The 12,258-nt window shown below is 46.6% G+C and overlaps 1 protein-coding gene across 7 annotated transcripts in view; it reads left to right on the forward strand.

Moving 5' to 3' along the window:
- Dnmt1 (DNA methyltransferase 1) overlaps positions 1–12,258 on the forward strand; it is a 46,637-nt gene that overhangs the window by 25,382 nt on the left and 8,997 nt on the right. For 4 of the 7 annotated variants that reach the window (XM_077795783.1, XM_077795784.1, XM_077795785.1 and 1 more), the window contains exons 17-27: positions 810–928; positions 1,207–1,299; positions 2,331–2,482; positions 2,708–2,895; positions 2,995–3,178; positions 6,205–6,302; positions 6,492–6,639; positions 7,529–7,644; positions 7,817–8,021; positions 8,094–8,233; positions 10,421–10,594. In XM_077795783.1, the coding sequence (XP_077651909.1) occupies positions 810–928; positions 1,207–1,299; positions 2,331–2,482; positions 2,708–2,895; positions 2,995–3,178; positions 6,205–6,302; positions 6,492–6,639; positions 7,529–7,644; positions 7,817–8,021; positions 8,094–8,233; positions 10,421–10,594 (1,617 nt within the window). Of the gene's footprint in view, positions 1–809; positions 929–1,206; positions 1,300–2,330; positions 2,483–2,707; positions 2,896–2,979; positions 3,179–6,204; positions 6,303–6,491; positions 6,640–7,528; positions 7,645–7,816; positions 8,022–8,093; positions 8,234–10,420; positions 10,595–12,258 lie in introns of all 7 variants that reach the window. The other 3 variants (XM_077795780.1, XM_077795781.1, XM_077795782.1) reach the window with 1 other exon arrangement.

Genomic DNA, 12,258 nt, shown 5'->3' on the forward strand with positions numbered 1-12,258 from the left:
GCAGGATTTGAACCTGGGTGTACTATACTGCTGAGCTATATCCCCAGTATTTTCTATTATTTTGAGATAGGGTGTCTCTAAGTTGCTTAGGCTGACCTTGTACTTGTGATCCTCCTGCCTCAGTCTCCCAAGAGGCTGGGATTACATGCCTGACCATCATGCCCAGCTTAATTTTCTTGAAGTGATTCACATAACCCAAATTAACTATATATAGTACAAAACATCCTGAATAGGTAAATCTATAGGAATAAAGTAAATTGCAATTCCTAAGGATTTGAGGGAATAGAGAGCGACAACTTAATGGGTACAAGGTTTTATTTTGGGTAATGGAAATGTTTTAGAGCTAGACGGGTCATTGTGCAGTGTGGCGAGCAAGTAGTCTGTTCTAGAAGCCAGTGTTTCTCCCACTGTCAGTCTTTTTTTTTTTTTTTTGTACTAGGGATGGAACCCAGGGAACTTAACCACTGAGCTACATCCCCAGTCCTTTATTCATTTTGAGCCAAGCCTCATGAAGTTGCTGAGGGTGGACTTAAACTTGCAATTGTCCTCCTTCAGCCTCTTGAGTTGCTGGAATTAGAGGCATGCACACCACACCCAGTTTCCCACTGTCTCACCTCAGTGTCACTTTGACATAGGTCAGGGGATTGGATAGATGCCATGGGTGATAGAACATGGTACTAATCTTAAGTTCTGGCAGCCGAAAAGATAACCAAGTCTAGTGCTTGTCCATTGCTTTATGCCCGATTCTAATCATAAGTGATGACCTGCCTTCCCTGGTCATCTGTTGAGCCTCCCTTTATTGCCCATAGTGTGTACTGTAAGCGAGGTCACCTGTGCCCGATTGACACTGGCCTCATCGAGAAGAACGTGGAGCTTCTCTTTTCTGGTACAGCAAAACCAATCTATGATGATAATCCGTCTCTTGAAGGTAGGTGTTATGATTCAGGGTTGTGTTTGGGTGTGATGGTTTAAAACCAAATGCAAAACACTTCAAAGCAATAGTCCACTGAACTGCTGCCCCTTACAGTTAGAGTTTGGATCTCTGCCTTGCCCAGTGAAAGCAAAGTCACCCTGATGAGGCCTATGCCCCCAGCTAATAAGAAACATCAACTGAGCTGGGTCCTTAGAGCCTCACATAGCTTTCTTGGGTCCTATGAGTCAGTGTGCTTATTTAGTTTCTTATTGGAAAACTTCTTCCTCTCACAGGTGGTGTTAATGGCAAGAATCTTGGCCCCATTAATGAATGGTGGATCACTGGCTTTGATGGAGGTGAAAAGGCACTCATCGGCTTCAGTACCTGTAAGTGTCGGACCAATCTCAGGATGTTCTGAATCTGAAGGGGCCTTGGCTCTTGCCCTTCCTGGGGGTTGATTCTACTCTAGTAGAAAGTCTTGGCAGGCTTGGAGAGCCCTGCTCAACCATGGCTCGTTTATGTGCGTCATGTTATCTCTGGCCTCTCATGTTAATCTCTGGCCTTGGAACTGACCCTCTAGTTTTTGGGGTTTTTGGAACCGGAGATTGAACCCAGGATCACTCGACCACTGAGCCATATCTCCAGCCCTATTTTGTATTTCATTTAGAGACAGGGTCTCACTGACTTGCTTAGGGCCTTGCTAAGTTGCAATCTCAATCCTCCTGTCTCAACCTCCCTAGCCGCTGGGATTAGACATGCACCACTGCATCTGGCTTGCCCCTCTAGTTTTAAAGGCAGGTCTTATTCTTTTTTTCTTAGTGGGGACTGAAACCAGAGGGGCTCTACTCCGAATCACATCCCTAGCCCTTTGTTTTAAGACAGGTTCGTGCTAAGTTGCATAGGACCTTAGCCTCCCAGGTTGCTGGGATTACAAGCATTGTCACTGTGCCCGAATACAAGTCTTACTCTGGCAACTCAAACCCAGACCACACTCCAGAAACCAGGAACAAGCTCACTGAACACCAGCTTAGCTCATCTTCATTCTCTAGCCAGCCCAGACAAGCCTCTTTAGGATGAGCTGATGTGCTATACTTTTTATTTGGATGTGGAATGACTTTTAAACTGTATTACTGCCCTTTTCCCAGTGTAAGTGCCATCAGGTTTAAACTGCTTTTTAAAATGTCACATTCCAGGTATGATGGCACACACAGTTTGAGCTACATGGGAGACTGAAGCAGGAAGGGTCAGTGAGACCAAGCTTGGGCAACATTGCGAGGTTCCCATCTCTTGAAAACCAAATGAGATAAAAAGAACATCTTTGCAAAGAAATAATAAGTGTTTGAGATGGAGGTGCTGATAATTACCTCAATTTGATCATTCCATTTTGTTTTTTAACAAAATCATGTGTTCCTGCCAGCATTTGCCGAATACATTCTGATGGAACCCAGCCCAGAGTATGCCCCAATATTTGGGCTGATGCAGGAGAAAATCTACATCAGCAAGATAGTAGTGGAATTCCTCCAGGGCAACCCTGATGCGACCTATGAAGACCTGATCAACAAGATTGAGGTAAGAGGGTTGTGGTCTGCATCATCTGGGTTCAGTCCAGTTGGCACCCACTGTGGTCGTTGCTTGAACACTCGCATCAACTTCCAGAATCAGCAGAAGCTGCCTGTTCTATGAGGATACCAGAGCTGGGGCTAGAGTCTGACCTAGTGTGTGCAGGGACCTGGCTTCCATCCCCTGCACCACAAAAAAAGTTGGAAACATCCGCCTTTCTTATCTTTTTCCAAGACCACGGTTCCCCCTTCTACAATCAACTTGAATCGGTTCACAGAGGATTCTCTCCTTCGACACGCCCAGTTTGTGGTGAGCCAGGTAGAGAGTTATGATGACGCCAAGGACAGTGACGAGCAGCCCATCTTCCTGACTCCCTGTATGAGAGACCTCATCAAGTTGGCAGGGGTCACCCTGGGACAAAGGTAAGGGTGTAGCGGGAATTGAAGTGAGAAGCTGAGACTGAGACAGTTTCCTGTGTCCAGTGTCCCGGTCACATAAAATGGTAGACGCTTCTCCCTTAGGCGAGCCGAAAGACGTCAGACCATCAGGCATCCTGCCAAGGAGAAGGATAAAGGACCCACAAAAGCCACCACCACCAAACTAGTCTACCAGATCTTTGACACTTTCTTCGCAGAGCAGATTGAAAAGGATGACAGGGAGGACAAAGAGAACGCCTTTAAACGCCGGCGGTGTGGCGTCTGCGAGGTAATCCACCTGAGCTGCATTCTGGTCCCCCTGAGCTGGCCCAGGTCCCAGCCACATCCCTGTGCAGCTCCTGTCTTTGTGCCTCAAGACTTACTGCTCAAATGTGGTCCCTACAGTAGAATTGTGGGGAAAGAGTGGTCTGGGGGGAGAACCTGCATGTTGCATAGAACAGTCTGAAGCATGACAGTAAGCCACTGTCACTGGAGAGCCTGGCCTCCTGGGGGCCTTCGGTCTTCCTGCACTTCCTCATATGAGTCTATAGGCTCCCTGTGGTCACTGAAGTAGCAGCTACCACCCACATACGAGAGGCCATTCCCAGGAGCCACCTGTCTCAAACTTCCTGCCAAAGTAGGTGCTTGATTCAACTTAATTGGAGGTCATAAGAGACCTCTTTTGATTTTTTTTTTTTTTTTTTAAACATATGTAGTTATCTCTCTGTATTCATGGGTTCCACATCTTGTAGTGAGCTAATCGCTGATCAAAAGTATTCAGAAAGATTGCATCTGAGCTGAATGCAAACAGGCTTTTCCCTAAGCGATTATGGTGACAATTCTGTACATAGCACTTCCATTGTGTTAGGGATTCTACACCTAGAGATGATTTAAAGTGGAAGGATGCACATTTATTCCAAGTAAATACCCATTTTGTATAAGGGACTTGAGCATCTTTGTTTTTGTCTGTTTGGGGCAAGTCCCAGATTCTGCAGATACCAAGAGACAACTATTTACTGTAGAGAAATTAACCCCCAAATTCTACGGCCCAGAGAGCACATATTTTGGAATGTTTTTTAGTTTCTTTTTTTTTTTTAATTATTTTTTTTTTAGTTCTTGGTAGACACAACATCTTTGGTATGTGGTGATGAGGATCGAACCCGGGCCGCACGCATGCCAGGCGAGCGCGCTACCGCTTGAGCCACATCCCCAGCCCATGTTTTTTAGTTTCTTTGAGGCAGCTACTGCACCTCTGCCTTTAAAGAGCTGCCGCTTATGCTTCACGCTGGCTCGCAGCTCTGCCTGTCTTCCTCAGCAGCAGCCCTCGGCAGGGGTTTGCACATCTTCACCATTCTTGTTTTGTTTTTATTTATTTAGCATGCATGATTCCAATGATTATTACTTGTGAAGTCTTGTAATATAACTGCAGTTGTATGCAACTGATATGTGTTAACAGAGAGATAGTTAACTCATCATAACTGTTTTCAACGGACTCCTCCATGACATTAATGTTGTAATGCTGCAGCAATATCCTGGAGCAAAAATTCTTGAGTTTCTCTTAGAAGCAGAGTTGCTGGGATACAGGTGTGCATACAGCTATCTCTAACTGTGGGGTATTGGTTCTAAGACACCCTTGAACACAAATCCTTATGTTTTAGTCTCCTATATGATAGCATAGTATATGCACGTAGACTCCAAATATCCTCTGTACACTTTATTTTTAACTTAGTTGTAGATGGACACAATACTTTTTTTTAGCTTGGTGCTGAGGATTGAACACAGTGCCTCAACATGTGTAAGGCAAGCACCACTGAGGTACAAACCCAGTCCCTCTTTGTGGGGACTTTAAATCAACTCTAGGTCACTTATAGTACCAGATATCATGTAAACACTATGGAAATGCACTGCTGGGAATGGTATACAGGCTTGTTCAACAAGCCTCTCCTGCTGTGCTATGTGCCTGGCCCTTTTGAGATGGCATCTCCCTAGGTTACTGAGGCTGGGTTTGAACTTGCCATCCTCCTGCCTCAGCCTCCTGAGCAGTTGGGATTACAGACATGTACCACTATGCCCACCTGGAAATGTTTTTTTATATTGTATTGTTTAGGGAGTAATGGCAAGAAAAAGTCCCTGTAGTGGTTTTTTTTGTTTTTTTGTTTTTCAAATATTTTAATCTGTGGCTGATTGGACCATGATGTGGAACTCACAGATGTAGAGAGCCCACTGCAGTTCATTTATGAACATCCCAACTTATTCCTCATGATGGGCAGCTTCTCAGTATTACAAATGACATCCTTGAGCAAGGCTCCTGTGAGTGTCATCTTGGAGGTGGAGTGGCCAGGGTGTGGTGTGCACTTACCTGGAAATTGTTCTCCAAGGTGGTTTTACCAATTTGTCTTCTGAGTGGTGCCTTTCCCATGCCACCTGTCTGGCTGCTTAATAATGCTTGCTAATCTGGAATGCTATCTTGTCATTCCTCCTATAATGTTAAATGTATTTTTTTCTTTTTTTTTTTTAAAGAGAGTGAGAGAGGGAGAGAGAGGAGAGAGAGAATTTCAATATTTATTTTTCAGTTATCGGCGGACACAACATCTTTGTATGTGGTGCTGAGGATGGAACCCGGGCCGCATGCACACCAGGCGAGCGCGCTACCGCTTGAGCCACATCCCCAGCCCTTAAATGTATTTTTTAAAACAAACTTTTGTCATTCCTCCTATAATGTTAAATGTATTTTTTAAAACAAACTCACCAGAAATGATTGGTTCCTTATGGCCAGTTGATATGCCTTTTTTTTTGTGTGGGGGCGGGGTGGAGTGCTTGACCACTAGGCCACACCCTCAGCCCTTTTATGTATTAGATGGGGTCTCACTGAGTTGCTTAGCACCTCACTGTTGCTGAGGCTGGCTTTGGACTCGCAATCCTCCTGCCTCAGCCTCCCAAGCCTCTGGGATCACAGGTGTGCGCCATGGCGCCTGGCTTCATTTGCTTTTTTTTTTTTTTTTTTTTTTTTTAAATTATAGGTGGACACAATAACTTATGTGGTGCTGAGGATCGAACCCAGCGCCTCACGCATGCCAGGAGAGCGCTCTGCCTCTGAGCTCCAGCCCCAGCTCTTCATTTGCCTTTTTTTTTAAAGAGAGAGGAGAGAGAGTGAGAGAGAATTTTTAATATTTATTTTTTAGTTCTCGGCGGACATAACATCTTTGGTATGTGGTGCTGAGGATCGAACCCGGGCCGCACGCATGCCAGGCGAGCGCGCTACCGCTTGAGCCACATCCCCAGCCCTTCATTTGCCTTTTTAATGATATTTTTCAGGTTTGCCAACAGCCTGAGTGTGGAAAGTGCAAAGCCTGTAAGGACATGGTTAAATTTGGTGGCAGTGGACGGAGCAAGCAAGCTTGTCTAAAGAGGAGGTAGGTTGGGCCACCTGTTCTCATGGCAGCTGGTGCAGGTGTGCTGTGCAGAAGGGCCTGCCTGGTGTAGAGCAGGCAGGTGTCCTATGTCTAGGGTCATCCCAGACTGGTCCCTGCTCCCAGAGTACAACAGCCTCTGTTGGTTTGACTCTCCTCATAGAGCGGTCCTTACAACAAGTGACTTTGCAGGTGTCCCAATATGGCAATGAAGGAGGCAGATGATGATGAAGAAGTTGACGACGACATCCCAGAGGTGCCATCACCCAAAAAAATGCATCAAGGGAAGAAAAAGAAACAGAACAAAGATCGGATCTCTTGGGTTGGGGAGGCCGTCAAGGTAATCCTCAGATCAGACTCTCCTTTGATTTATCGCGGGCTCCTGAGGAGCAAGTGGTCTGATAATTTCCCTCGTGGTAGCCTGGACCCTGGGGCCAAGAACCTGTATGCTCCATAAGGAGCTGGAGTAGCCTAGCTCCAGAGGGGCTTTGTCTCCACCCTCCACCCTCAACCTCCTGGTACTAGGAATTCAACCCAGGGCTTCATGTATTTTAGGCAAGTGTTCTATGAGCTGCACCCCCAGTCCAATGAATGAAATTGTGAGGAGTTCAGTTTTTTTTTCTTTTTGTAGTTGTATATGGACAGCATGCCTTTATTTTTACTTGATGCTAAGGATTGAACCCAGTGCTTCACATGTGCAAGGCCACTGAGCTACAGCCCCAGCCCATGAGTTGTATTTTTAGCTTTTTTTTTTTTTGGTGTTGGTGCTGGGGATTGAGTATGTTTTAGTTTGTTGTTGTGCTAGGGATTCAACCCAGGAGCATTAACCACTGAATTACATCCCCAGCCCTTTTTTTGTATTTTATTTACAGACAGGGTCTCTCTGAGTAACTTAGTGCCTCACTAAGTTGCTGAGGCTGGCTTTGAACTCAATCCTCCTGACAGCCTCGTGAGCCACTAGGATTAGGAGATTGAATCCAGGGCCTTTGCATGCTTGGTGAGCACTCTACCAACTGCAACTGAGCTGTATCCCTAGCCTATGTTTTTAACTTTTTTTGAGGGGTGTTGGTTGAACCAAGGGCCTTGCACATGCTAAGCATGTGCTCTGTCACTGAGCCACATCCCCTGCCCCGAGTCATGTTTTAGTCTAAGATTTCCAGAGGAACACAGAGGTGAGGCCTAGCAAGGACCCTGGAGATGACCCTTATTTGAACTTCATCTTGTTCCAGACTGATGGGAAGAAGAGTTACTATCGTCAGGTGTGCATTGACGCGGAAACCCTGGAGGTGGGGGACTGTGTCTCTGTCATTCCAGATGACTCCTCAAAACCTCTGTATCTAGCAAGGTGTGTATCCTTCTGCTTGTCTTTAGCATACTCACAAACAAGTAGGAGGTACCTGTTGAGCCAGAGTAAAACCCAAAGCCCTCCCCCCCCCCCCCACCGTTCCTGCAGGGGACTCCGTCAAGCTTCTGATTGTAGGTCAGATCTTTCTCCATATCCTGTCTTCTGACTCCAGGGTCACGGCACTGTGGGAGGATAACGGCAATGGGCAGATGTTCCACGCTCACTGGTTTTGTGCTGGGACAGACACGGTCCTTGGGGCCACATCAGACCCCCTGGAGCTGTTCCTGGTGGATGAGTGTGAGGACATGCAGCTTTCCTACATCCACAGCAAAGTCAAGGTCATTCATAAAGCTCCCTCGGAAAACTGGGCGATGGAGGTGAGTGCCCCTGCCCCTGCACCCCTTTCTTTCTGTGGAGGTTGTTGCTGACACACATTCCTATCCCCAAAGGGAGGTATGGATCCGGAGTCCATGCTGCCAGGGGACCATGATGATGGAAAGACCTATTTCTACCAGTTCTGGTACGATCAAGACTATGCAAGATTTGAGTCCCCTCCCAAGACCCAGCCAACAGAGGACAACAAGTTCAAGTGAGTGTTAGGAGTGGGTTTGGTGGTTCCCTCCCCCATGGCCTTGTCCTGCTACTTGAGGACAATATCTGCCCCCCTACTCCATGCCAGTCCCTCCAGTATCCCAGGTGCTCCTGTCTGGTGGGCTTGCTCCCTCTCCATTGGGTTCCTTGCTGACCAAACCTTTCTGACAACCAGAAAGGTTTGACATTTATGGCGACCTACAGCTAGCTACCTTGTTTTCCTCCCAGGAGCCCTATGTGTCCTCCTAGTCATGCGTTGCTCAGTGTGGTATAAAGCTTGTGTGACTTGGGTGTTTTTCTCCTGTAAACAAGATCTTTTGGGGCTGGGGATATGGCTCAAGCGGTAGCGCGCTCGCCTGGCATGCGTGCGGCCCGGGTTCGATCCTCAGCACCACATACAAAGATGTTGTATCCACCGAAAACTAATAAATAAATATTAAAGTTTTAAAAAAAATCTTTTATACCATTTTATACTAACTAGTGGGTAGCTATCTGGGGATTTTTTTTTTTTCTGTTTCTGGAGATAAGAGCGCCCTGTGTTCAACCACTGAGCTACGTTTCCATACTTATTTTGAGACGGGTCTTGCTGAGTTGCTGAGGCTGGCCTCAAACTTGGCTATTTCGCCTCAGCCTCCCAAGTTGCTAGGATTAAGGGTGTGTGCCACCACACTTGGCCGGGTATTTTAAAAAAAAAAAAAGTGCCCTGGGCTTTTCTTCTAATTTTTCTCACACATGAACAAAAAGCTGCTGCTGTGCCTCAACTGTTGACTATCTTGGGCAGCTTGCTTTTATATCTACCAGAATTGCCACAACAGAGCACTCTGTAAAATATTGGTTATTTCCCATTGTGGTCATGTTGTCTGAGAACCACGTGGCTCTCAGATCACAAGAGGATCATGCTGCCTGTGGCTAACGCAGGGAGGGATCAAAGTTAAAAATCTGAAGTGCAGTTTCTACTGAACACACATTGTTTCACCATCGCAAAGCTGAACCGTCTGGAGTTGGACCATTCATATACTGCAGTACAGGTGATGGGGCAAAGGCAAGAAGAGCTCGCTTAGAGCTTTCTGCGTTCTCATCAGTTTGCTGGCTTTTTGGCTTATTTCAAATTCTGTATGTGTAGGGGGCTGGGGATGTGGCTCAAGCGGTAGCGCGCTCGCCTGGCATGCGTGCGGCCCGGGTTCGATCCTCAGCACCACATACCAACAAAGATGTTGTGTCCGCCGAGAACTAAATAAAATAAATATTAAAAAAAAAAAAAAAATTCTGTATGTGGTGCTGGAGATAGAACCCAGGGCTTTGCATTTGGGAAGCACGTGCCCTGCCACCCAGCTATACCTCCAGTCCTTTGGGAGTAGGTGGTTGTTTTTTTTTTTTTTTTTTTTTTTTTTTTTTTTTTTTTTTTTTTTTTTTTTTTTTTTTGTACTAGGCATTGAACCCAGGGGTGTTCTACCATTGAGCTCCATTCCCCAGCCCTTTTATTTCTTATTGATAAGGAGGCTCTAAGCAATTTAATGAGACCCTAAGTTGCTGAGACTGGCCTCAAACTTGAGATCCTCCTTCATCAGCTTCCCCAGCCATAGGGATTACAGACGCACACCACCCACCTGGCCCCTTGATGTTTATTTTTAAGGCTGTGTCCAGCTCTTTATTCTTAAATAAGTCCTTAGTGTTGGACTAGGTGTGATGGTGCATGTCCATAATCCCATCTACTCGGGATGCTGAGGCAGGAAGATCACAAATTTAAAGAAACAAATAAAATGAAAGGGCTGAGAACGTAGCTTAGTGATAGAGCACTTGCCTAACATGTGAGGCCCAGTATCAAAAAAATTGTTGGATTTTTCTCACCCTTTCAGCCTTTATGGGGAGAGCAGGATGAGGCACCTCTGGTTTGAGTGCCTCACTGAGCCACTTTTACATGCTTACTCGGGTGGTGTTAACTATATTCCAGTTTCTGTATTGATGGCCCAAAAGTGGGATTGGCTTGTCATTTTCTCAAGGTACCTCTCTGGGATCTGATCCCAAATACATACCTTCAAAGTGTGACCATAAGTATGAGAAAGCAGTTCCTTTAGACGTCCCCATCTTTGATTTCCCCCCATGGTTACCAGTCTCTGGATTAGACTGGGTGTGGTGGCTGCACAGTCTCTGCCAGTCCACGGCCACATTTCTGCCTTCACTGCAGGTTCTGTGCAAGCTGTGCCCGACTGGCCGAAATGAGGCAGAAAGAAATTCCCAGGGCTCTGGAGCAGCTTGTTGACCTGGACAGCAAAATTATCTACAGCTCTGCCACCAAGAATGGCATCCTGTATAGGGTGGGCGACGGCGTGTACCTGCTTCCTGAGGCCTTCACATTCAAGTGAGTGAGTACCCATCTTTGCCAGGCACGGATCCCTCATAGCTGTCCCCCCCATCCCTCAGTATTAGACACTACCCCACTACTCCTATTAGCATCTGTGGTCATCGCTGTCCATTAGAAGGGTTGCAGTTCCCCTGAGCAGTTGAGTTTTCATTACTGTAATAAAATGCCCAAGGTAACCTCCGTGTTTCACTCTACAGTCATCAGATTTTTTTAATATCTTCTAGTTGTCAATGTTTATTTTTAAGGCTGTCTCCAGCTCTTTAAGGACTTATTTAAGAATAATGTTGGACTAGGTGTGATGGTGCATGTCCATAATCCCATCTACTCAGGAGGCTGAGGCAGGAAGATCACAAATGCACTCTCTTGGGGTCCCTCTCCAGCTCTGACTATCCCTGAGGCCTCTTCTTGGTTGCCACTTTACTATTTATTACTATTTGTTTATACGTGATCTGAGAATCATACCCAGTGCCTCACACATGCTAGCCAAGTGCTCTACCCTGAGCTACAATCCCAGCACTCATTGCAGATTTTATGCCAAATATTCTTACAAGAAAGTGGGGTGAAGATTTTAACATTGTCACTATGACTTAAGTCATTCATTACTAAACTGTCCTTAGAGCAAGATTAGGATGCAGCGTGTCTGTGGATATACTTTAATATGGTGGCAACAACTGTGATGAAATACGGTAACTCACACAGAGAAGGTGTGTTTTGCCTCAGCTGTGGAGGTTCTAGTACAAGACCCAGAGAGCCCATTGCTTTGGACCTCTGAGGGTGCTGGATGGCCATCAGTGGTAGGGAGCACATGGTGAAACCAACTTCTCTCCACGGGCAGGAAGCAGAAAAGGAAAAGAGAAAGAAGCTGGGTCTCACAATTCCCTTCAAGGGCACAAGCCCAGTGACCTAAGGATCTCTAAAGAGTGCCCCCAGGGACCAAGCCTTTGACATAGAAGCCTCTGGGGGACCTTAACATCTGAATTACCAGAGTGAAGCTGTGACTTTGTAAGAGGCTGAGAGTGCTGCACTCACCTGGGGTCCCTCTCCAGCTCTGACCAGCCCTAAGGCCTCTTCTTGTTTGCCACTGCATGATGGCAGAGTGCACCTCTCCTGCAAGGTCTCTGGGGATTGAGTTTGGGGCTTTGCCCAGGGCCTGGTTTATGGTACTGGTGTGGTGTGCATGAGTTCCTTGCTTCAGAAGATCTCTCGTCTATAGGAGGGTTGAGACTCTCCAGGGAAGAAGTCAAAGCCATAGGTAATTCCCACATGTGATCCTTTCCTTGTCTCAAGAGTCCCATGATTGGAATTAAAACCAACACTTTCTGAACTTGGTTCAATTCCTGGATTTCTAGTTTCATTTCCCTAGAGTTCTACTGGGAACCTGCTCCCCAGCCTTAGTTCAGTCACTGAGCTAAGGGATACAGGAAGCAGGGTGCCTCCAGCTTTGGTGTCTTTCGGCTGTGTCACCCCTCAGGCACTGGTTGTCCTGGGGTGGAGGGGTGGCCTCCCTGTTGTGCTTTCTGCCCGGTGCTCCTGACGCATCAGATAGGCCAAGCACAGCACTGAGGCTCCCTGGGAGCCCAGCAGACAGAGGGACCTAGTGGGGAAGGCGAGGCAGCTGCTGTCCAGAGCAATAGCAGCTGGTTTTACCATGGGTGTTGGAC

This window comes from Urocitellus parryii, chromosome 3 (genome assembly GCF_045843805.1).
Source record: "Urocitellus parryii isolate mUroPar1 chromosome 3, mUroPar1.hap1, whole genome shotgun sequence".
In the NCBI taxonomy this organism is placed as follows: Eukaryota; Metazoa; Chordata; class Mammalia; order Rodentia; family Sciuridae; genus Urocitellus; species Urocitellus parryii.